The sequence below is a fragment of the Onychomys torridus genome, chromosome 15, assembly GCF_903995425.1.
Source record: "Onychomys torridus chromosome 15, mOncTor1.1, whole genome shotgun sequence".
In the NCBI taxonomy this organism is placed as follows: Eukaryota; Metazoa; Chordata; class Mammalia; order Rodentia; family Cricetidae; genus Onychomys; species Onychomys torridus.
Genome location: NC_050457.1, coordinates 13,783,109 through 13,809,896, shown reverse-complemented (window position 1 = coordinate 13,809,896; position 26,788 = coordinate 13,783,109). Strand labels below are relative to the sequence as shown.

Genomic DNA, 26,788 nt, shown 5'->3' with positions numbered 1-26,788 from the left:
TGTCTCCTGGTATTGGTCGGATTATTGCTTTTTAAAATGTATGTCAAAAGTATATTAGGTTGTAGGATTCTAAGTGTACCACCTTGTCCTAAAGATTACATCTTAAAAGACAATAAGGATGTCAATGGAAAAAGTGTGAATTCCAAGTAGAATCTGAGGTTTATTGTAATGTGTCGGTGTTGGTAACATGGGATTTATTAAGCTCAAACTGTTTATGCTTTTCTTCTATTAAATTTCAGCAGAGTCAGTGTCCTCTCCCATAAGGTATTATCAGTCCAACTCATATCCAGTCTTTCCTGTTTTAAAAATGTGATGCCCAGAACTGAAGTCTAGTTAGAAGCACGTGTGTGGAAAGGGGCTCAGACTTGCACTGCCTGCCCCAAGCCTGCCGCTCACAACTGCGCCCATTTAGCTGCCTGTTTGCTAATGAGAAACAAGAGAATGAGTGACATTGGGGTAAAAGACAAATGAAAATCAATCTTGGGGAGAAAATTCTATTCAGTATCCCAAGTTAAGTTACTTCCTACAATTGAACCAAACTCACAAAAATGCAGGAATCATAGGAAACTACCAATACCTAGCGTTTTAGTCAACCTAACTGCTCACAAGTACACACATTCCTAATTAAATGAGTAATTACATACTTCCCTACCAGGCAGTGATTTCAACCATATCCCTAAAGACATTCTGGGTAACTCTAGGGAGAAGAAATCTAAGAAAAGATTTTATTTTGTGTTCTGTTGATGATAAATGCTCAAGCTGAACAGAACCATTGTACCTAAAACTTAATAAATCCCTGTTTTGTTTTTTGTTTTTTGTTTTTGCAAAAGAGTAAGTTCTAAGATCTTCTGAGCTATGCAGGTAACAGACTAACCAACCAACCAACCAACCAACCCAATAGACATCCTCACCCCAACTCCCTCCTCACAAGCAAAAGTAAATACAAGGTTTGGGAAGATGGCTCAGTTAGTAAGAGCACTTGGACTGAAAGCATAAAGACCTGAGTTCAAATCCACCGCCATTACTAGCAGGGAGTAGCTGGGTGTCCCTATAACGCCAAGCATTGTGGGTAGAGACAAGCAAACCCTAAGTATTCTTTGGCAGCAAGTCCAGCACGAGACACAGCTTCTGCTTTAGTGAGAGGTCTTTTGTGAGGCAGTAAAGCAGAGGGCAATAGAGGAAGACCCCAAAAGACCTGCTCTGGCCTCTGTGTGGGAATGGACACACAAGTAAATGCAGCATAGTGGGTGTGATATAAGTCTGCCTTTTTGTCTAAAAATTCTGTCTGTCCTTGCTTTTGAAATATTAAAATATGAGAAGTCTTTTAAATAAATTTGTTTTCATGTCCACAATTACATTTTCTTTTTCATTTTTAAAAAGTGAAGTCTAACAAAATAATAGGCGCAGAAATCCAATTATAGACTTACCAGCTGGTTCTATATAGTAATTTTTATTCTGAATTCCCTTTAGGTATCAGCCTACTTTTCTTGACAAGGGGCCACTTAAGTAATTGCTTCATTAGAAACATGCATTTATCTCCTCTGAGTCTGTAAGTAGAACTCCTTGGCAGAGCTGCAGGATTTGAACACCTGCAGTCCAAGCAGTGTGAAGAGGAGCCATAACTGACTATTAAGAGCAAGAAAAGAAGTCCAAGTTCAAAATGGTGTTCTCAATGATAGTGTTGTAACTAACTTGAGCTGACCTAAGCGCTGGCTTCTGCACTGCTTCTTATCAGCATCCAAAAGGGCATACAAAATGCTTTGTAAACTAATTTAAAAAGTGTCTTGTTTATTCAGAAGCAACTGTGAATGGTATTTGTTCAGACCAAGATCACATCAATTGCACACCAGCCAACAACGTATTAGTCTTCTAAAGAGAGGCCATGTATCAAAGGCACACAGTACTAAAGATAAGCTTCTCAATTCTCAACTGTTCTGAGCTCTCAATAAAGCTACTGATGGACAAATTGGGGTGGGACCCAAGTGGCTCCACCTGCAGGCTCTCTTAGATCCCTGGCTTTGGCTGAGAGAGGTGTTGATATGGATGTGTCCTTTAGTACTCTCAGGAAACAAAACTTGGGCTCTCTTAGACGCCAATCAGCCTCTGTGAAGAGGATTCCACCCATTTTCTCCAAAATGGGAGCAAAAAACTGGTGATTTCTGTGTGCAGGGCTGGTAGAGGCAAAAGTAGACTTGATTTGCTCTAGCTGACTTAAAAGAATTTCGAACTCTCATCTGTTCTTGTGGTTGATTCTTGGATATTTTGTATTTGATATTTAATGAGAGGGTAATCTCAGTAAAGGAATAAAGTATTTAAGAAACTTGTTCAAATGTATATTATCAAGACTTAATTTAAACAATATATTTCTGAGGCTCCTGAGGCACAGATTACTTACGGTATACAGTGTTGTCTCATGTGAGTGAGCTTATTAATATGTGTGCTACTTAACTATGGTTCTCCTTGCTTTACCAGCAGGTACTCTAAAGTGGGGATGGAATGTTTCACAGTTTGAAACCAGTATTCTAACACAGTATTTCTGTAAAATAAAATTAGCTAATTTTGTGAAATATTGAATTGATGAGAAAATTGGAAAATAGTTAACATGTTAACAGTTCAAATCTATTTCTAGGAAGGATCTGATTCTTAGCTGCCTTTTCAGTGCTATTGAGCTTATAACCCTTTATTTTACTGTCAGTTGAGTGACTGACAGGCATCTGGAATATTGACTTTTAAATGAATTTGTCTCTATATTTAGGAATTTGTTAGCGATTCTAAATATGGAATTAAAAACGATGAAACGGTCTGTTTTATAATGATGTAAACTGCTGGATTTTGTTTTGATCAAGTTAATGCTAACAATAGTCATGGCTCTGCAGGCATCTGTGAAAAGGAATAATTGTGCATGTGTGTGTGTGTGCTGGAGCACACATCTCTATGTGTCCCCTTGTGTTTATGTAAGTCTGTAGAAGCAAAATATGGCATTTTAGAGTAGTTTTTGTACCTTACCCCATCTTTCTAATTAACGTGTTTTTGTTTATGTGAGTGTGTTGATGTGTGTGCATATGCATCTATGTGTGCATGTACGTGAAAGTGTGCGGCCAACCTTGGGTGTTATTCCTCTGTAGCTGTCTACATCTATGTTTTTGAATCAAGATCTCATTGGAAACACAGACTTGCCCATTAGGCAAGTTTCGATTGCCAGTGAGCCCCTGACATCTGCCAGTTTCTGCCATGTTTGTTTGATAAAAACTTTATCAACTAAACTTTCTCCGTATTCCCAAATTCAAGTTTGAATCCATATAAGTTATGTGCTTCTGAGTTACAGATGTAGCTCATTCAACAGATTGCTTGCTAAGTACTCAAGTACCTTTGGCTTCCTTCCATACCACCACAAAATACTGGGTGTAGTGACATCTGCTTGTGATCTCAGGACTTGGGAGGTAGAGGCAGGGAGCTCTGATCACTTCAAGGTCATCCTCAGGCATGTAGCAGATTCTACTTTGAGGGCAGCTAGGACTTCATGACACCCAGTCTCAAAAAAATCAGTGCTCTTCGGAAAATAATAAACACTGAAGAAAGAAATTGAAAGAGACTAGAAGATGGAAAGAGTTCCATATTCATAAAGAAGCAGAAATGTGACCCACAGATTCAGTTCAGTCCCCAGAAAAATTACAATAACATTCTTTCACAGAAGTAGAAAAATATTAAATTCATATGAAAGTTCAACTGAATAAAATAAAGGACTCAGAAATTATCCCACACAGCTACAGTCACCTGGTTTTCCACATAGATGCAAGAAATATTCACTGGAGAAAAGACTGGATCTTTAACAATGGTAATGGAAAACTGAATCAGTCTCTCTCCTTCCTCCCTCCCTCTCTCTCTGTGTCTCTCTCCCCTCTCTCCTCTCTCCTCTCTCTTCCCCCTCTCTCCTCTTTCTCTCCTCTCTCCTCTCTCTAGCCTCTCTATCTCTCTCTCTCCTGTCTTCTCCCTCTCTCCCCCATCTCTCCTCTTTCTCTCTCCCCTCTCTCTCCTCTCTCTTTCCTCTTTTTCTTCTCTCTCTCTCCTCTCCTCTCTCTTTCCTCTTTCTCCTCTCTCTCTCCTCTCTCTGTCTCTGTCTCGCTCTCTCTGTGTCCTGGAACTTGACTTGTAGTCCAGGCTGCCCGCCAACTCACAGGAATCTTTCTGCCTTTAGGGTGAAAGGGTGATCCACCATGCCTAGCAGAAAACGGGACTTCTAAATGTAGAATGAACTAGATCCATGTCTGCCATCCTCCTTCAAACCTAATTCAAAATGGATCAAAGATTTTCAATGGAAGGCCAGAAACCCTGAATGTGGTAGGGAAAAGAAATAGGGAAATATTTGAAGATGTAGCTACAGTAAGGACTTTGGAAAGTGACACCAGTAACTCAGGACATAAGTCCTAGATCGGACAAGTGAGGCTGCAGTGAACAAAATGTTTCCATAGAGCAACTCTTGAACACAGCTTCTCATGTGTGCTGAGCCCAACCATCAAATCCTCGTCATTACCGCTTCATAACTGTAACTCCGCTCCTGTTAGGAATCCTAATACAAACACCTGACATGCAGGATAGCTGGTACATGACTCCTATGAAAGGGCCAGTTGACCTCCAAAGGGGCTGCAACACACAGGTTGAGAAGCACTGATACAGAGTGGAGAGGCAGCTCCAGATTAGGGGAAAATCTTGAGAGCTGTACATTTGATAGATGATTAATAGATAGACTACATAAAGAACCTAACTAAATACCCCCGAGCAAAACATCCCAAGCACTCAGTGGGTTAATAATGCAATGATGAGATCTCAGAAGAGTTGTGTTGACTAGTTGATATAAAGGTAGATATTTCTAAATTGATAAGGCATTTTGGAATTAATTACATTTATGCAAAATGCGCTGTACTATAGGAAATAGTTTGAACAAGTGAAGTATGTTTTAGATTTTGTGATTATAATGCCAGGGGTTCAAGCTTAAATGTTTTAATGTTTTACATATTCAAAGTGGGTACAATTATTATTTCATTTTATATCTTTAGGAAGAATATTACTTTTCCTACTAAACTTCAGATAGAAATTACTTTGGTAATTTATCATTCTGCAGGAGTCATACATTAAATTTAAGATATTTTTAATTTTAGATATTCTCTGGGCTCTTTGTACAATTTCCTATAGGAGAGTAAAGCTGTGATACTTTATAATTACACACTCTCTTGAACACAGAAGATAGAGGTGTATAATAATTTAGACTTGTTTGTGAAGTGAGAGCAATATTCCAAGTTATATTGAAAATTTATAAAATTATTACTTATTTAAGATAGTATACTAGTATTAACTTGAAACTGATGATTTTATAAATTTGCAGTTGGCAAAACTTTTACTCAATGTCAATTTATTTAAATGTCAGTTTACTTTTGAATTTTATAATATTTGCCTTTTTGAATATATATTGCAATTTTACATCTACTTTTCTTATACAAGAGAAATGATAATATTCTTTTAGACTTTCAAGAAATGTGTGGGAATTATTGATTTTGTTTTATGAATATGGGTATTTTGTCTGTGTCTAAGTAGGTACACCATAGGCATGCAGCACCAGAAGAGGCCAGAATAGGGCATGGGTTTCCCTAGGATTAGTGTTCCAGACAGTTGCTAGAAGCCTTGTAGGTGCTGGGAATCAAAACTGGGTCCTCTGCAAAAGCAGCTAGTGCTCTTTTAATCTTTTCTTTTAGATTTTAAAGGATTATCTGGAAGAGATTCATGTTATGTGATTATAGAAGAATTCGTTATAATAGCTTTTTATTGTTAATGTTTGTACTCTATTGATTTTTTACTTTTTATGATATTTTTCCTTACATGTTTTAAATTTTAATTGATTTGATTTTGTTAGCATCTTTTACTAATAAGCATATTTTATTTTTACTCAATTAGTACATGTGTGAGTGTGGCTAATGTGTAACATGGATTCTAATAGGTCTTATAATAAAAACCCAGTGCCAGATATTGGGGTAAATGCTGAACGATCAGAGAGACAAAGGAACAAGCCACAGCCACCACCTCTTACCTCACCAACTCCTCAGCCTAAAAATCCTCTAGCTGAAAGGGACACTTCTGCTGAAAAGCCTTTACTTCCTGTCTTCTCACACCTTATATAATTTTCTCTGACCAGCCATCACTTCCTGGGATTAAAGCAAGTATGCTTCTCAAGCAAAGGCATGAGATCTCAAGTGCCAGGGATTAAAGGTGTGTGATTCCCAAGTACTTGGATTAAAGGTGTGTGCCACTGCCTGGCTCTGTTTTTTTCTCTCTTAGACTGAGTCAATCTCATGTAGTCCAGGGTGGCTTTGAACTCATAGAGATCCAGATGGATCTCTGCCTCCTGAGTGCTAGGATTAAAGGTGTGTGCCACCTACTGCGTGGCCTCTATATTTAATTTAGTGACTTGTTCTGTCCTCTGATCTTCAGGTAAATTTATTAGGGTACACAATGTATTGCTACTCTAATGCGTGTGGGTGTGCTTGTGCAGTGGTGTGTGGGAAAATCAGAGAGCAGTTTGCAGGAATCCTTTCTTGTTTTTCTCCTTTTGTCACATAGATTCCCAGGATCCAATCCAGATCATCACGATTGATGACAGGCATTCTTATCTGCTTCTGAGACATCTCATTGGCCTATTAAGCATATTTTAATGAAGCACATACAACCCAGGGATAAGCGGGTTATAGTTTAAAACATTGCTTTATTCAAACTGAATAATATGTATTTAACCCTATCCAGTATAATTCAAGAATATCCAGCCCCAGAGTAATTTACCAGAACTATCAATATGAATTCATAGCAAAAGAACCTCTAAAATTGAGAATACAATCACTAAGTCTCAGTTTCACTTTCAACCACCCCCAACCCACCCCTAGAACACACACATATTGTTAGATGGAGAGTTAAGTGTGTGTGGCCAAGAACATTCCTGATTGATCCTGGTGACTCCTGAATGGAGATGAGAATGGGATAGTGGAGTAGTACTGATGATTGATGTCTTGTTGGGCCTTTCCCCCAGTGGTAGCTTTCAAAGGTCTATGCCTGAGTTTTTGCTGATCAATATTTTACATAAATTACTGGAACCCTTAGATGGGAGCTTTTCAAAAATTTTAGTAACAGAGTCAAATAGAGATTGTATTGTATTGGATCGAGAGAACAAACCACCTAATTAATATAATCTCAACAACTGAAATACGAAATTAAGAAATTTCACTCCAGCAAAAATACCAAGAACCAATATCAAAAACTGTATACACATCTCTATATATGCACTGTATATACATATAGATATATAGGCTGTAGTATGGTACTACTCAGAAAATAAAATTTGTTGAGAAATTTAGGCCAACAACAAGTTCAAATGGGAGACAGATGAGTTAGAGATCTAGATGTAAGAGGTATGATATGTAAAGCTTTTATATAACATGGGAGAATATCTATTGACTCATACTCAATGATGCCAGACTCACAATACTGACCGAAAGATACACATTTTGGTGAATTAGTTTGATGAATTGTATTTCATTAAAATTACTGTCTTTCATTATTATGAAAAAAAGAAAGTGACAATGTAGGAAAATGCACACATGTTTACATATATGTTGTCATCTGAATTAGACAACAAACCATGAAGAAATGAAAACAGATTAATTGGAACATCAGTCAGGAAAAGAAATGAATTGAAAACATTGTCAAGGTTGAAGATAGGAGTATATTCACATCTAATAAGTATATGTAAAGAATGCAACACCTATTACTCGTCAGTGGATGTGAATTAAAATCACAGCATGATGCTAGGATTTGTCCACCAATGTAGCTAAAATGAACCAAAAGGAAAATAATTGTTTAGGACTCTCATACTACAATCACAATTTGATACAATTTTAAAGGAACTTGTCTATATAGTACCCAAACTGAACACATGTTATCTTCTGTTCTAGTAGTTCTTCTTATAGGAATGAGCCTACCTGTCCCCCATGCAATGATATTTCTAGAATGTTCATGACAGCAATGCTTGTAATAGTCAAGACGTGTAAAGTTCCAAATGGCTATCAGTAGGAAAGCAGAATAAATTAAATTAATATGATTAATTAATGTTCTGAGTGATCTATAACTTTAGAATATAGTATAGATTAATCTTTCAAATATGTTTATTCAAAGAACCTGTTTCTTTTATTAGAGGAGGCTATTTACTCTTGAAAAAAAGGAAATATAAATTTTCCCATGTTGCTATAGTAATTTTATTTAGCCCATCAGTTTGGCCAATTATTTGCCCTAAAGCGCTTCTGTTTTTCTCATCTATAAAATCTGCAAGTCATTATTGAACAAAACTATGACTTACTAAGTTCAGTAGTTGACTCTTTCATACAGCATTTTACTTTTTTTTTTCCTTTGAGTTTAAATAGCTGAAAGACAAGTTTAAAAATTATCATCATTTGATAGTTGTAGTCTCCTTTTACATATTGATTTTGTTTTTTCATTACAGGTAGTCAGAAATGGAAAGGGAAGTGAGCAGAATTTGTCTTGCTTCTGAGCCCAACATAACTTATTTTCTGCAAGTGTGTTGGGAGGGAACGGTAGGATCTGGTTTTGTTATTACACTGACGGATGGCCATTCAGCCTGGACTGCAACAGGTAATCTTGATAGCAAACATGTTTCAAGTAAAAGTTAAATGATGTCTTACTCTTTAGGAACTCTTCAAGTTAACGTGTTTCTTTGTGGACACAGGTAACATCAATGCTCAGTTTTCCCTGTTATACATTGCTGATTTGTGTATAGGTCTATAATACTTGATGTTGTTTTCTAGACTCAACACAATTTATAGTGGCTAATTCTGCTGGCTATGTCAGCCTTATTGCTTGGACTTAGTAATAGCTTTACAACAACGTTTTAAAGAAAAGCTAGAGAGCACTTTAAAATAGTTACATCCTCTCGGGACCTGAGGAGGGTTGGGGGCAAAGGATGTAGACTGATTGGTGCCAAGAGATTCTGCTGGATTGTAGGTGTGGCATTCTCAGGCTCTGCTCTGACTTCATCTAGTTGTATAGCTTGTGTTACTTTTGAAAGGATATGTACTGTGCTTCTAAGAAAACAAAACAGACCCACAGCCTAACACTATAATTCAAGGGGTACATTTTTATGTGGAAATTGGGCAGTTTCATCATACAGACTTGCTTCTGTGAAAGGTTTTTACTGATCTTTTAAACTGTGAATGGTTCTCAAGTCTTACATAGCATATGGCAGGGGAGCCTCATTAGTACAGAGACAACTTGTCAGTCTCAGATTATGGCAGGTATAAGGTTCAAAATTAGAATTATATTGCTTTCAAATAACAAGATTTCAAATAACAAGATTTCTCTTAAGTATTTTAACAAAAAAACTAGTTTTCTAGTTCCATAACACAATTATTTGTGGAGTTGTAAATGGTATATTAGATGAAAATTTAAGAGTTCATTTATATACTATTTATATATTCTAACAAAGTTTCCTTAAGATTTAGCACTATAATTATACAGTTTTTTCATTTCTTTCACACAGCAAATGAGAAACGTTTACATTTTTGTTTTAGGAAAACAAGGGGATTTCAAGGATACTGTGTGCAGTACTCCGGATGTTTCTCATTTGAGATGTCAATTTCTTGGTGAGAAATATCAGCTGCTGACTGCTTCTTGCAGGGTAGCAATGAGGAAGTTAGGTTTGTTATGCCAGCATTGTGGAGTGAGTACACCTATGTGACAACTCTTGTTTGAAAGGGTACAGAATGTGCATGGCTAAAACCATGGTAGTGGCTCTGTGTGGACCTGTGTTGCCTAAGGGGACTCAGCAGACTGTGTTTATACATACATACATACACACATACATACATACATACATACATACATACATACATACATATATACATACATACAGACTGTGTTTATACATACATACATACATACATACATACATACATACATACAAACACATACATACATACATGCATCTATAAAGATATAGGCAATAATTAGAGAAGAGAGTTTTAAGTTTATCATTGTAGTTAGAAAAAAGAGAACAAACTGATCACTTCACAGTTAGCATGTTTCTAAATGAGAACTCCAGTTTCCTATTTATTTACATCGCACATTTATCACAAATTCAGTGCAATCTTCATTTTATTCTCTAATAAATGTAATTTAGTATGACAGAAATGTGACAGGAGACTTCCTTCTGTCTTCCTGGTGGCATGTTGACATGTAGGCTTCCTAGAGTGACCATATTTCAAGCATGGAATTTTATAGTGCAGTCTGTAATGATTTTATTTTCTGAACTATCCAATGAAGTTTTAGATTTTGCATATAATTTATGCCTTGCATTATCCATTTATATTTACTTGTTTAAATATTAGGGCAAATGTGTAAGCAAATATTAAAATGTATCTTTGTTATTTAAGGCTTATTACATACATATCATATGGTGCTTTACAGACCTTACACAATTAAGAGTATTGAAACAATTACTAAATGAAACATGAAAATGGGTTTCCTTCCTATACCTCTTCCTGTGTTTTTGTGTTCAACTTTTTGATTGCTGCAACCTTCAATTACGGATAATTTTTTCTCTTTTCATTTAAATGGAAAGGATGTGAGGTTTGTTTCATTCTCCCACACACTAAGTTTGCCCATTTCTTTCCCATTAGCAATGCTTTATCTAATGAATGTTTGGGGACCTAATTATCATGTGGCCTGTCATCAATCTCTTCTGTATTACTGAGTGTTGTGTCGCAGGGTATTTCACAAAGTGGGTTCATGATTGATGATCACTATGTGTCTTGGAAAATAATTGCTTTGGCAGCAAAAAACTTCCATCACCTATTTGTTGGGGGGTGTCTTTACGTTGGTTGGAGATTAATTGGATCCTTACTATCAAATAATTGAATTGAGTATAATTTTTCTAAAACAGGTGTTTTGTGAACTATATGGAAATAACATTACAGAACTCATAGAAAGGCCTTTGTGTAAGTAAGTCTCAGATATGAGGCCACCCTTATTTTCAATGGCATAGGTGGGTGTCTTCTCTCTGACATGGCTTAGGATGAATTCGTGCAGTTTTCACTTACACTTTGGAACAGTCTATGAATAATAACAGAATAGTGTTTTTGGAATTTCTGCTAGTCTCAGAATAGTTCCTCATTTTTTTTTAAAATAGTTGACTACTTTTCCTATTTGTTTTATTTCTTTTTAAAAAATTTTAAATTTAATTTAATTTTACATATCAGCCAGGGATTCCCCTGTCCTCCCTCCTTCCCCCCCCCCACCTTCTCCCCAGCCCCCCCCCCCATTCCCATCTCCTCCAGGGCAAGGACTCTCCTGGGGAGTCAGCTCAACCTGGTAGATTCAGTCCAGGCAGGTCCAGTCCCCTCCTCCCATGATGAGCAAATTGTCCTTGCATAGGCCCCAGGTTCCAAACAGCCAGCTCATGCACTAAGGACAGGTCCCAGTCCCATTGCCTGGGTGCCTCCCAAACAGTTCAAGCTAATCAACTGTCTCAGTTATCCAGAGTGCCTGATCCAGTTGGGGACTACTCAGATATTGGTTCATAGTTCATGTGTTTCCATTAGTTTGGGTATTTGTCCCTGTGCTTTTTCCAATCATGGTCTCAACAATTAACACTCTTACAATCCCTCCTCTTTTTTGATAATTGGACTTCTGGAGCTCCACCTGGGGCCTAGCCGTGGATCTCTACTTCTATCAGCCATTGGATGAGAGTTCTAGCATGACAGTTAGGGTGTTTGGCTATCCAATCACCAGACTAGGTCAGTTCAGGTTTTTTCTTGACCATTGCCAGTAGGCTATTGTGGAGGTATCTTTGTGGATTTCTGGGGACCTCTCTAGCACTTTGCTTCTTCCTATTCCCATGGGGTCTTCATTTATCATGGTCTGTTATTCCTTGTTCTCCCTTTCTGTTATTGATCCAGCTGGGATCTCCTGCTCCCCTAAGCTTTCTTTCCCTCAAATCTTGCCCTTCATTACTCCCACTGTCATCTAGGTTGTTCATGTAGATCTCATCCATTTCTCTGTCATTGGGTGATCCCTGGGTCTTTCTCGTTTTCTAGATAGCCTCCCTGGAGTTGTGTAGCAGTCTAGTCATCTTTGTTTTACATCTAGTATCCTCCTATGAATGAGTGCATACCATGTTTGTCCTTCTGAGTCTGGGTTACCTCACTCAGGATGATTTTTTCTAGATCCATCCATTTGCCTGCAAACCTCATGATGTCATTGTTTTTCTGTGCTGAGTAGTACTCCATTGTGTATATGTACCATATTTTCTTCATCTATTCTTCAGTTGAAGGGCATCTAGGTTGTTTCCAGCTTCTGGCTATTACAAACAATGCTGATATGAACATAGCTGAGCAAATGCCTTGTGGTATGATTGAGCATTCCTTGGGTATATGCCCAAGAGTGCTACAGTTGGGTATTGGGGGAGATGGATTTCTAATTTTCTAAAGAAGCGCCATATTGATTTCCAAAGTGGTTGTACAAGCTTGCATTCCCACCAACAGTGGAGGAGGGTTCCCCTTGCTCCATATCCTTTCCAGCATAAGATGCCTTCAGTGTTTCTGATCTTAGCCATTCTGATGGGTGTAAGGTGGTATCTCAGAGTTGTTTTGATTTTCATTTCCCTGATGATTAGGGATGTTGAACAATTCCTTAAATGTCTTTAGGCCATTTGTGCTTTCTCTGTTGAGAATTCCCTGTTTAGCTCTATAGCCCATTTCTTAATTGGACTGTTGGGCATTTTGATGTCTAATTTCTTGAGTTCTTTATATATTCTGGATATCAGCCCTTTGTCAGATGTGGGGTTGATGAAGATCTTTTCCCATTGTGTAGGCTGTCGCTTTGTCTTGCTGACTGTGTCCTTTGCTCTACAAAAGCTTCTCAGTTTTAACAGGTCCCATTGATTGATTGTTTCTCTCAGTGTCTGTACTACTGGTGTTATATTTAGGAAGTGATCTCCTGTGCCAGTGCGTTCAAGAGTACTTCCTACTTTCTCTTCTGTCAGGTTCAGAGTAACTGGATATATGTTGAGGTCTTTGATCCATTTGGACTTAAGCTTTGTGCACGGTGACAGATATGGATCTATTTGCAGCCTTCTACATGTTGACATCCAGTTATGCCAGCACCATTTGTTGAAGATGCTTTCTTTTTTACATTGTACATTTTTGGCTTCTTTGTCAAAAATTATATGTTCATAGGTGTGTGTATTAATGTCAGGGTTCAATTCGATTCCATTGGTCCACATGTCGGTTTTTATGCCAGTACCAAGCTGTTTTTATTACTGTAGCTCTGTAGTAGAGCTTGAGGTCAGGGATCGTGATTTCTCCAGAGGTGTTTTATTGTGCAGGATTCTTTTGGCTATCCTGGGTTTTTTGTTTTTGCATATGAAGTTGAGTGTTGTTCTTTCCAGATCTGTGAAGACTTGTGTTGGTATTTTGATGGGGATTGCTTTGAATCTGTAGATTGCTTTTGGTAAGATTGCCATTTTTACTATGTTAATTCTGCCTATCCATGAGCATGGGAGATCTTTCCATTTTCTGACATCTTCTTCAATTTCTTTTTTCAGGGACTTAAAGTTCTTGTCATATAGGTCCTTCACTTGCTTAGTTAGACTTACCCCAAGGTATTTTATATCATTTGTGGCTACTATAAAGGGTGATGTATCTATGATTTCCTTCTCAGCCTGTTTGTCAATTGTATACAGGAGGGCTACTAATTTTTTTGAGTTGATCTTGTATCCTGCTATGTTGCTGAAGGTTTTTATAAGCTGTATAAGTTCCTTGGTTGAATTTTTGGGGTCACTCATGTATACTATCATGTCATCTGCAAATAGGGAAAGCTTGACTCTTCCTTTCCAATTTGTATCCCCTTAATCTCCTCATGTTGTCTTATTGCTCTGGCTAGAACTTCAAGTACTATATTGAATAAGTATGGGGAGAGCGGACAGCCTTGCTTTGTTCCTAATTTTAGTGAAATTGCTTTGAATTTATTCCATTTAATTTGATGTTGGCTGTCGGCTTGCTATAAATTGGCTTTATTATGTTTTGGTACGTTCCCTGTATTCCTGATTGCTTGAAGACCTTTATCATGCAGGGTTGTTGGATTTTTTCAAATGCCTTTTCAGCATCTAGTGAGATGATCATGTTCTTTTTTTCTTTCAGTTTGTTTGTATGGTGTATTACATTGATGGACTTTTGTATGTTGAATCACCCTTGCATCCCTAGGATGAAGCCTACTTAATCATGGTGAATAATTGTTTTGATGCGTTTTTGGAGACTGTTTGCCAGTATTTATTTATTCATTTATTTTTGGTTTTCAAGATCGGGTTTCTCTGTGTAGCTTTGCGCCTTTTTCCTGAAAATCATTTGGTAGCTCAGGCTGGCCTCGAACTCACAGAGATCCTACTGGCTCTGCCACCTGAGTGCTGGGATTACACATGCTCTACCACTGCCTGGCTTTGTTTGCCACTATTTTATTGAGTATTTTTCCATCAATGTTCATAAGGGAGATTGGTCTGTAGTTTTCTTTCTTTGTTGCATGTTTGTTTGCTTTAGGAATCAGGGCAATTGTAGCCTCATAGAGGGAGTTTTGTAATGTTCCTTCTGTTTCTATTGTGTGGAACAATTTAAAGAGTATTGGTATTAACTCTTCTTTGAAGATCTGGTACAATTCTGTGCTGAAATCTTCTAGGCCTGGGCTTTTTTTGGTTGGGAGACTTTTAATGACCCATTTTATTTCCTTCGGGGCTATTGGACTATTTAAATTGTTTATCTGGTCTTGATTTAACTTAGGTATTTTGTACCTATCCAGAAAATTATCCATTTCTTTTAAATTTTCCAGTTTTGTGGAGTAGAGGTTGTTGAAGTATGACCTGATGATTTTCTGGATTTCCTCAGTGTTAGTTGTGATGTCCCCCTTTCCATTTCTGATTTTGTTAATTTGGATGCCCTTTCTCTGTCTTTTGGTTAGTTTGGATAGGGGCTTGTCTATCTTGTTGATTTTTTCAATGAACCAACTCTTTGTTTCATTAATTTTTTTTGTATTCTCTTTGTTTCTATTTTCTTAATTTCAGCTCTCAATTTGATTATTTACAGACATATAGTCTTCCCGTGTGACTTTGCTTCTTCTTGTTCTAGAGCTTTCAGGTTTGCTGTTAAGTCACTAGTGTGAGATTTCTCCAACTTCTTTATGTGGGCCTAGTGCTATGAATTTTCCTCTTAGCATTGCTTTCATAGTGTCCCATAAGTTTGGATATGTGGTATATTCATTTTCATTGATCTCTAGGAAGTCTTTAATTTCTTTATTTTTTTTTAACCCATTGGTGATTCAGTTGAGCATTATTCAGTTTCCATGAGATTGTAGGCTTTCTATTGTTTTTGTTGTTATTGAAATCTAACTTTAAATCATGGTGGTCTGATAGAGTGCAGGAGGTTATTCCAATTGTTTTGTATCTGTTGAGATTTGCTTTGTGGCCAAGTATGTGGTCGATTTTAGAGAAGGTTCCATGGGGTGCTGAGAAGAAGGTATATTCTTTTTTGTTAGGATGGAATGTTCTGTAGATATCGTTTAAGTCCATTTGAGTCATAACATCAGTTAAGTCCTTTATTTCTCTCTTCAGTTTCAATTTGGGAGATCTGTCCAGTGGTGAAAGTGGGGTATTGAAGTCTCCCATTCTTAATGTGTGGGGTTTTATATGTGATTTAAGCTTTAGTAATGTTTCTTTTACATATGTGGATGCCCTTGTGTTTGGGGCATAAATATTCAGAATTAAAACTTCATCTTGGTGGATCTTTGCTGTAATGAGTATGCAATGCCCTTCTTGATTTCTTTTGGTTGATTTTAGTTTGAATTCTATTTTGCTGGATATTAGTATGGCTACACCAGCTTGCTTCTCAAGACCATTTAATTGGAAAGTCTTTTCCCAGTCTTTTATTCTTAGGTAGTGTCTAGCTTTGAATTTGAGGTGTGTTTCTTGTATGCAGCAGAAAGATGGGTCCCGCTTTAATATCTATTCTGTTAGCCTGTGTCTTTTTACAGGTGAATTAAGTCTATTGATATTAAGGGATATTAATGACCAGTGATTCTTCATTCTTGTTATTCTTTTTGGTGGTAGTGTGTGTGTACTTCTCTTCTTTGGGATTTACTGCTATGGTCTCATCTATTGCCTGTGTTTTTGAGGGTGTGTCTGGCTTCCTTAGGTTGGAATTTTCCTTCTAGTGCTTTCTGTAGGGCTGGGTTTGTGGATAAGTATTGTTTAAATCTGGCTTTGTGTTGGAAGGTCTTGCTCACTCAGTCCATGTTGATTGAAAGTTTTGCTGAGTATATTAGTCTAGACCATATCCATGATCTCTTAGTGTCTGCATTACATCTGTCCAGGTCCTTCTGGCTTTCAAAGTCTCCATTGAGAAATCGGGTGTTATTCTGATGGGTTTGCCTTTGTAAGTCACTTAGCCTTTTTCCTTTGCTGCCGTTGATATTCTTTCTTTATTCTGTACATTTAGGTGTTTAATTATTATGTGGTGAGGGGGTCTAGTCTGTTTGGTTTTCTATAGGCTTCTTGTATCTTCATAGGCTTTTCGTTCTTTACATTGGGAAAGTTTTCTTCTGTGATCTTGTGGAATATATTTTCTGTGCCTTTGAGTTGGTATTCTTTTCCTTCCTCTATCCCTATTATTCATGGGTTTGGTCTTTTTCATGGTGTTCCAGATTTCTTGGACATTTTGTGTTATAATTTTTTTGGCATTGGTATTTTCTTTGACTGATGAATCCATTTCCTCTATTGTATCCTGTACACCAGAGATCCTCTCTTCCATCTATTGTATTCTGTTGGTTGTGCTTGCATCTGTGTTTCCTGTTCCTTTACTCAGATTTTCTATTTCTAGCATTCCCTCTGTGTCTTCTTCATTTTTTCTATTTCCCTTTTCAGGTCTTGGATTGTTTTCCTCATCTGTTTCATTACTTTTTCATGGTTTTCTTTCAGGGATTTATTGTTTTCTTCTGCCTATTTGTCTTTTCCCCTAGGTTTTTTTTTTTTTTTATAGCATTCTTATCTGTTTTTTGTTTTTTTCTTTTCTTCAATTTCATTTTTGATTTCATCTTTAAAAGTCTCTAGCATCTTCATGATGTTATTCTTAAGGTTGCTTTCTTCTGCTTCTTCCATTTTGTGATGTTCAGATCTTACTGTTGCTAGGTCCTGGTGATGCTGTATTGCTCTTTATTTTTTTGTATATAATTCTGCCTTGACGTCTGCCCATCTCCTTGTGGTTTTGTCTTGGTCTTATCAGTGCTCTTGGTCTAGACAGAGCTGACAGATTCGACTTTTCAGGAATCCTCTCTTGGTCCAATGAGAGGTGGCAGAACTGTTTCTCAGAAAGCCACTCTTGTTCTAATTAGGGCTGGCAGATTCCCTGTCTCCTGTGTTTTCTCTTGGTCCAATGTTGGGTCTTTGTCCAATGAGAGCTCTCTCTTTCTCTGGGCCAGGTGGGAGTTCTCTGGATTAGATGGGAGCTCCCTGGGCTAGATGGGAGCTCAGGCCAGATGGTAGCTGGGAACTGGTCACTAAGTCTCAGGAATTGGTGGGGTGGGGTGGGGTGGGTGGTGGGGGTGGGGAGGTGGGTGGTGGTTGTGGTGGTGGTGGTGGTGAGAGGATGAGGGGGGTGGGAAGGAGTCTGGAGGGTGGCTGTGGGGGTGGGTGGGTAGGGTCTCAGGCGGATGGTTGTGGGGGCAGGGCACGTAGATTGCAGGGTCTGCCGGGGGTCTTGGAGAAAGGGGAACCTTTCTGCGGGGCCCCTGCCGATGGTCAGAATGTGGGGCCAAGTTGGGCTGGTCTTTCTCGGGAGTGGCTGGTGCCCAGGGATGGGACCTAGTGGCAGGCCTCTCTGGATATGACCCCAGGCACTCACCTCTGGTCTGGATGGGAGATCAGGGCTGGTCTAGTTCCTCATTTTTATGTTCTTGTTTGTCCTTTCACTTTTTAATGAAGTCGCTGAGCTTTATTCTGGATGGATTTTATTATCATGTTTTCATTCCAGCCTGTTTAAGTTTAGAGCAAGGAATGCACACAACTGTGCTGTCATTCTTAATGTAAAAATAAGCTGGCAAACAAGTTATTTTTCCAAGATTGAAGTTTGGAGCAAAGAAAATTTCATGTTCCTTTAAATAAGAAATATTTGGTCAAACTTTGAAAAAAAAAATGTTCATTTTTTTCATATAATTTTTTGTATGTTGAATTTTTAAAATTTTAATTTATAATTGTAAACTTCCTTCGAATTCCAGCTCCTCCTGTGTCTTTCCCATGCCCTCTCAAATTCATGTCCTTCTTTATGTTTATGTATGTGTGTATTTCTTTATGTACTCATTCTTCTGAGTCTGTTTAGTGTTCCTCATATGTGTGTGTTTTTAGGGCTGACCACTTCTGTTTGGATAACCTATCAGAGGGCTCATCCCTGGAGAAGACGGATTCTCCCTTTCTCAGCAGCCATAAGTTGCATCTAGGAGTAGGGACTTCTGAGATTTCTTCCATCCAGACTAGATGTCACCTGGCCTTGCTGTTATATAGGTTTGTCTATAAGCAACCATGATACTGAGATTTCATGTATGTAACTTTCCTGTGATATATAGAAGACACTGTCTCCCAGCAAATAGCAGGTTTTCTTGTTCTTAAGATCTTTCCACTCCTTCTTCCCCAATACCCCTGAGCCTTGATAAAGGGATTGTTGTAGGTGTATCAGTCGGCATTGGGCATTCTGCAGGCACTTGTTTTCTGATTTCTCTATCTTCCACAAAAAGAAGCTTCTTTGATTAAGAGTGAGAATTGTACTTACCTGTGGGATCAGGGGGATCAGGGTAAGTATTTAGTATTGAGAATGGAGTTAGAAGTTACATTGGTTTAGGAAAGTGGCAACATTAGATTCTCCTTTATTGTTCATGACATTACCGGATACAAGTTCTTGGCTAGGTTTACAATACTAGGTATAAATTCCTTCCTATTGAGTTGGCTTTAAGGTCAATTAGACAATTGCTTGTTTCCCCCAAGATTTAAGTGCCACTGTTGTACCCTTGGAAACATCTGGCCTGACTGCTCAGTATTGTGGTTCATACCCATAACAGCTGGTAGGACTACTGATTCCCTTTCTCCCTTGGAAGCTTGCATAGTGCCTTCAGATTCTATAAGAGATAGTTCTCAGAAAATATTTCCAATTCAGTTTCTGGAAGGTTGACTCTTCCCAACCTGTATGTGAAGTGTGTAGAGTCTTCAGGAATAGAGTTGGTCTTACTTTCAAGTTCTGGAAGGCATTCAGAGCCAATGACAATAGCCTGTATTATTTGGGGGGGGGGTCTGTTCAATTCTCCAGACCAACAACTTAAAAGGAGATTTCTCATGCCTGGTCCTGGAGATTTATTGTCTATAGCTCTTGGAGGACATTACCACCTGAAGACCTGAAGTGATATCAGCTAATTCTCATTCTCTCTCTTTCTCTCTCTCTCTCTCTCTCTCTCTCTCTCTCTCTCTGTGTGTGTGTGTGTGTGTGTGTGTGTAAACTAGGGAGACAAAAAGAGGACATACAAATATATGTATATATGCATATATATATGCCTTCCTTTTGTCTCCCCAGAAAACTCCCCTCCCCATATTTTTTCTATTTCATAGTTTATAGCACTGTGTTCTACTATCACTGTCTTTCTTGCCTCTGTGGTTCTTCATTACTATCTGGTATCTGTTCTCATTCCAGGCTATATGCTCACATTGAAGGATACAGAACTAGGCTCTATAAGGAAGTGTGAACACACAGCATTGGTCCTTTTGGATCCGAGTTACTTAATACAGTAAAATATTTTCTAGTTCCATCTATTTACCTACAAATTTCACTGTTTATTTTTCTTTACAACTGAATAGAATTATGTTGTAAATATGTATATTTTCATTTATCATTAATCAGCTGAAAGAAGTTTGTTTCCATTTCCTAGCTCTTTTGAATTGAGCAGCAATGAACATGGCTGAGCAAGTATCCGTGGAGTAGGATGTCAAGTCCTTTGGACATATGCCAGGGAGTGGTATAACTGGGCCTGTCATAGGGCTACTTTAAGATTCTTTGAGAATTCTTCGTTATGTTGGTACCAGCTTATATCCCCCCAAGTAGAATGAGGGTCTCCTTTCCCCTCATCATTGTCAACATTTGTTGTCAGTTCATTCTTGATCTCAGCCATTCTGACATATATGGGAAAGGAAAATCTTGTCAATTCAGAGGCTTTACATAGATGTTCTTCACCAATACAAAATTGGGGGTAGGATTAAAAAAGTAAAGTATTAGAAGTTAGGTTGAGTTACTTTCACATACTATAATATGGGGCATGGGAACATGTTGGGCAGTGTGATAGCCAGATGCTACTGTTATGGTTTATTTGACAAGGGAAGGGCCCTAAAATAAATGTGTAGAGATTGTTAAGTGCTCAAACCTGGACTTTGTCAGCTTCTTCCAAAATACATGATGAACTACTTGTCCTAGGCTAAATACTGAGAAAGTCGTGTGCAAAGATTAAACTGTTTAAAAGAAATACATGTTTAAAGTATAAAGGATTTTAAGAAGGCCAGCACTTTAAGAAGATTTCTATGCAGTATCCAAATATTAAAACTGATCTGCAGGCCTATGATGACATAGAAAGATTGGATATTGGAAATTTTAAAGGTAGGAAAATCCTGAAAATATGTCAGCATTATCAAAAGATAGAAAGTATTTTTTCTCCTTTTGATTACTCAATAGAAATAATTTTTGTTTTAAATAAATGTTACAAGTAAGACCTATAATAAGCTTTGGAAGATAAAATTATGATGACTTGTAAAATAGGTTGCTAAGAAGTTTATAATGTGAAATTAAACTTGTATACCACCCAAATAGAGAATAACAAAGCTGAGTGAATTTTCTGAAAAGTTATTTGAGGAGGAAACATTCAGGTCTTTTAAAGGGCTATTTTTCTTATGTCTACATAAATCAACACCTGAAGTGTGGTGGTAGTTCTAAACAAATATGGTAGGAGAACTCTTTTTCTTTTCAGTATTTCAATTGCAGGTATCTTCTTAGTATTCCAGTTTAATGTCAGCAGGTAACAGAAAGAAGTGTGACCGAATACTACTGACATGATCCCTCAATCCCTAAGCAGTTCTGTTGGCCAGTCACAGAGAACAAACATAACAGTAGAGTTCAGGATAATCTTCAGCTCCTCCAGAGTTTGAAAACTGATGCCTCAACCAACTCACCAGCTAGGACTGTCTATATTTCCTATTCCATTCATAGGTGAACTCTTGGTGTTTGATGACTTGAATATGCCAGATACTGCTAAGGTCAAAATACTCAATGTAGACAAAGTCAAATCCTCCTCAAAGAACCTAGGTTTTAGTTGAGATCAAAAGTGGGGAGGGAGACACACAGCATACACAACCTCTGTGTACAGAAAGGTAGCCCATCGTACTTCCACTTATCCTGTTTAATCAAAAAGGAAGGTTTTAACTTTAACATAGTAATGGCCATTCTGCATGCTGTGAATATGTGTTGCTCTCACTGGTTGATAAATAAAGCTGTTTTGGCCAATGGCAAGGCAGGATAAGTTTAGGTGGTACATTTAGACTGAAGAGGGAGATGAAGGGCAGGGTCAAGAGACACCAGTAAGCCGCCCAAGAAGCAAGATATGAAAGTACTGGTAAGCCATTGGCCATGTGGAGATACGTAGATTACTAGAAATGGCTTAATTTAAGATGTAAGAACTAGCTAGTAATAAGCCGGAGCCATAGGCCAAACAATTTGTAATTAATATTAAGCCTCTGGTTATTCCGGAACAAGCAGGTGGGGAGATTCATCTGTACAACCTGTTTACATTCTTGTTGTGACCTTAATACCATGGCAGTTCTTAGAAGAAGCCAGCACCCTTTATCATTGAGCTGTCCCCTTCTCTCCCATGAGTCCGGCTGAAAGATGACAAAGAGAAGGTAGAATCTTCTTAGGCTCATGTGATTCCCCTCTCAAATTAGTTTAGTTGGCAGATCTCTGATGCTATATATGTATTGCTTCATATTGCTGAACACATTTCACACTCTTTGCTGTGGTGTATGCTGGCCTGAGCTTTATAGGGAAGGCAATTAGAGAAACATTGCTTAACCAAGTTGACATAGGACGAAATAGTGAGAGTACCACTTTTAGCTCAAATCTAATACTAAACTTGTCTCCCTTGTGCTATCACCAACCTGAAACTAGATCTGTTGTTTTAGCGCTACATCTCCCACACAGGTGTGTGAATTCAACCTCACTGGTGATTAGGCGGTCCCACAGGCTGAATTCATATCCATTGTGATATGTCTCCTTCTGGAACTCCAGAACTATGAAAAGAACATTCTGCCCTCCAAAAGCATACAGAGTTACAGTGGAGGAGCTAGCATGCTGCTATCATTATTTAAACCAAGAAAAACACTGTAGACAAGATGAAAGAGCTAATAAAAATGGGTTCTTATTGCTGATTCTAAAACTTTAACAGCTGGCCTTTCCCATGCTGAGTAATGTTACATAAATAATCCAGCCAGGAAACAGGGGGGCTATGAAAAAGCCTACAGAGTGATGATAGATGGTCTTGGCCATGCTGTTCATCACACCCAGTGGAGTTACAAGGAAGTAACTGGTCACTGGAAGATAGTGGTGAACTGGTTCTGGCATGTGCCACCAGCAGCTGCAGAATCTCAGTTACCTGGGTCACGTGTCACCCATTCTACAGTAATTTTCTTTCTAAGTGTACTGACACTCCTCAATCTATCCCATAGGGGACTTTTCTCTTCCACCAGGTTTGTAATCTTTTAGTCATGGAAATCTTGAAAAAGGTGAATCTCCAAAACTAAATATTAACCTTAAAATCAAACTTAAGCCATGTAGAATTTAAAAAGAGCAAATATCCCGTGCAGATTATATTTCATATTCTTACCCACATAACCTAGCCAAAGCTGATGTCCCGTTTCTTACTCCTATAGTCTCCTTCAATAAAGCATGTGCATTCACAGTTAAAAACAAATGCAAAAGGCGCCATGAGAGTGAGGAGCGGACCTTTGGCCTTAAAAGGTAAATGCAGCTTTTCATGTATGTGCAGACAAAGCGGCAGCAGGGAACCACCATTCAAGTGGGAGGTAGAATTTGGGCGAGAAGGTTACAAAAGCCTTCCCAGCCTTAAACTCAGAGATCCCTGGACTTAGTGTTCTCTTTATTGGTCTCCATGTCTATTTCCTACCTGTCTTAGGGCAAAGAGCTCTCAAGGAAAGAATAGATTTTGTTTATGTTCATTTGTTTCCCAAAGGTAAATTCTTGGAAATCCCATTTTCGCTGGAATTTCTATGTTTGTAAAATGTATCCAGTATTTCATCTTTCCCAACATTCCATGAGGGCTCACTCTGATCTTTTAGAAGTCATGGGAGATGTGATTACAGCAGTGGTTACTTCAGAAGGGAAATGTATGGGCGTAGTCTTCTTTAGGAGTTTCAGTAAGAATGAACTCACCTATTGGCTACACTGTTCATGGATTTCCACAACAAACTACAAGAAGAAAAGCGAGGACAACAGGAAAGTAGTTAGGTCTTTAGAGGCTTAATATTTTCCATATTTTTTCTTTGTCTTCTGTTTATTTTTATCAGCTGTCATCCAAGGCTACATACACACTCACATTGCTGCCCCTGTGATCACCCTAGAATAGCATGAATCACTAAGTAAAAGCTGGTTCTTGCTTTCCTCAGAATCTCCAACCCTGTGCACAAGAAATGGTTCACATGATAAAACCTCAGTAGCATGATTTTTTTATCATTAAAAAAATCAAAGTCTATGAATTACTGAGATGTACAAAATATGAACACAAAGAAAAAGATTTCTAGTAACAGTATAATATACTTCTAATAATTATGGAAAGACATCTGTAAATATTTTTAAATTTTATTTTCACCAAATGAAATGAAATGGAGCATTCTGGCTTATTTTTAGCCTCCTTCCATTTAATATTATCAAAATTTATATACAACTTAAAGAAATTTGCTCTTTAAGTTATATACCATATAAAAATAATTACAGAGCAATCCACTATAGCTTACAATTTATTTGCACAACAATTTGGTTACAACAAATTGTTTCCACTTTGGAAATGACATACGTAAAAGATAGCATGGCTTAAGTCACACCAATGTCTTCAACGTTAATTTATTTCATGTATGTACTTACATTAAAAAAAAAAAAAAACAGAATCCCATTTCTACTTAGATCTATCCGGAGATGTTCCAGGATAAGCTGCACATGTCAGCAAGAGTGTTGACTGATTTCCTCCCATATCTCAGAGTTAGTTGGAAAACTACACTTCACCCTACCTGTTACTTGTAACCACACATTTTAGAAACATGCTTAGTATTTTTTTTTATAAACTTTTAATAGAATAGGCGACAGTATATTTTAAATAATTCCCTCATGTCATTATGAGTCTCTGTGTGATGCACTACATGTGTTAGGAGAGGGACTCAACAGTACAGTAGCATATTAGAACCGACTTCTGAACATTGCAAGACATTGAACAAGGTAGAGGTTCCTCAGTCTATGAAATTCTTAGCAGGAAATGGATGGGCCCCTGGCTTAACAAAAGACACTAGAATTTGGAAACAGATGGAGACAGAATAGCAGACATGAGAGCTTCATTGGTAAGCAGAGGTGGACTGTGATGGAATGTTCAGTGTGAGCAATAGCCTGAATGACAGTTGACGCTAATGTCCTCTTTTTTTTTTCTCCTTTTTTTATTTATTATATTTGTGTTATAATTTTACACATCAGCCATGCCTTCCCGTCCTCCCCCCTCCCACCCCCGCCTACACCTTCCCCCCCAGCCCCTCCCCTTCATTCCCATCTCCTCCAGGGCCAAGATTCCCCTAGGGATTCATTTAAACCTGGTGGATTCAGTATAGGCAGGTCCTGTTCTTTCCTTCCAGGCCGAGCAAAGTGTCCCTGTGTAAGCCCAACGTCCCAAACAGCCAGCTCATGCACTAAGGACACGTCCTGGTCCCACTGCCTGGGTGCCTCCCAAACAGTTCAAGCTATTCAATTGTCTCACTTATCCAGAGGGCCTGATTCAGTTGGGAGCTCCACAGCTTTTGGTTCATAGATTATGTGTTTCCATTCGTTTGGCTATTTGTCCCTGTGCTTTTCCAATCTTGGTCTCAACAATTCATGCTCTTACAGTCCCTCCTCTTTCTCGACAATTGGACTCCTGGAGCTCCACCTGGGGCCTGGCTGAGGATCTCTGCATCCACTTCCATCAGTTATTGGATGAGAGTTCCAAGACAACTGCTAGGGTGTTTGGCCATCTGATCACCATACTAGGTCAAATCAGGCTTTCTCTCGACCATTGCCAGTAGTCTACAGAGTATGTGTCATTGTGGATTTCTGGGGACCTCTCTAGCACTTTGCTTATTCCTATTTTCATGTGGTCATCATTTATCATGGTCTGTTATTCCTTGTTCTCCCTTTCTGTTCTTGATCCAGCTGGGATCTCCTGTTCCCCTAAGCTTTCTTTCCCTCGAAACTTGCCCTTCATTACTCCCACTGTCATCCATGTTGTTCATGTAGATCTCATCCATTTCTCTGTCATTGGGCGATCCCTGTGTCTTTCCTAGGGTCCTGTTTTCTAGGTAGCTTCCCCGGAGTTGTATAGCAGTCTAATCATCTTTGTTTTACATCTAGTATCCTACTATGAGTGAGTTCATACCATGTTCATTCTTCTGATTCTGGGTTACCTCACTCAGGATGATTTTTTCTAGATCCATCCATTTGCCTGCAAACCTCATGATGTCATTGTTTTTCTCTGCTGAGTAGTACTCCATTGTGTATATGTACCATATTTTCTTCATTCATTCTTCAGTTGAAGGGCATCTAGGTTGTTTCCAGCTTCTGGCTATTACAAACAATGCTGATATGGACATAGCTGAGCAAATGCCCTTGTGGCATATTTGAGCATTCCTTGGGTATATGCCCAAGAGTGGTACAGCTGGGTCTTGGGGAAGATGGATTCCCAATTTTCTAAGGAAGCACCATATTGTTTTCCAAAGTGGTTGTACAAGCTTGCATTCTCACCAACAGTGGAGGAGAGTTCCCCTTGCTCCACATCCTCTCCAGCATAAGCTGTCTTCTGTGTTTTTGATCTTAGCCATTCTGACAGGTGTAAGGTGGTAGCTCAGAGTTGTTTTTATTTGCATTTCCTAGATAATTAGGGATGTTGAGCAATTCCTTAAATGTCTTTTAGCCATTTAAGCTTCCTCTGTTGAGAATTCTCTGTTTAGAGCTACCATAATAAAAACAGCTTGGTACTGGCATAAAATCCAACATGTGGACCAATGGAATCGAATTGAAGACCCTGACATTAACCCGCACACCTGTGAACATATATTTTTTGACAAAGAAGCCAAAAATGTACAATGGAAAAAAGAAAGCATCTTCAACAAATGGTTCTGGCATAACTGGATGTCAACATGTAGAAGGCTGCAAATAGATCCTTATCTGTCATCATGCACAAAACTTAAGTCCGAAGACCTCAACATAAATCCAGTTACTCTGAATCTGATAGAAGCGAATGTAGAAAGTAGTCTTGAATGCATTGGCACTGGAGATAACTTCCTAAATATAACACCAGTAGCACAGACACTGAGAGA

The 26,788-nt window shown here is 38.3% G+C and overlaps 1 protein-coding gene across 3 annotated transcripts in view; it reads left to right on the top strand.

Moving 5' to 3' along the window:
* Window positions 1–26,788, top strand: part of Xrcc4 (X-ray repair cross complementing 4) — a 258,828-nt gene that overhangs the window by 4,951 nt on the left and 227,089 nt on the right. For all 3 annotated transcript variants that reach the window (XM_036207307.1, XM_036207308.1, XM_036207306.1), the window contains exon 2: window positions 8,537–8,685. In XM_036207307.1, coding sequence (XP_036063200.1) covers window positions 8,547–8,685 — 139 coding nt within the window. In that variant the 5' untranslated portion in view covers window positions 8,537–8,546. The remainder of the gene's footprint in view (window positions 1–8,536; window positions 8,686–26,788) is intronic.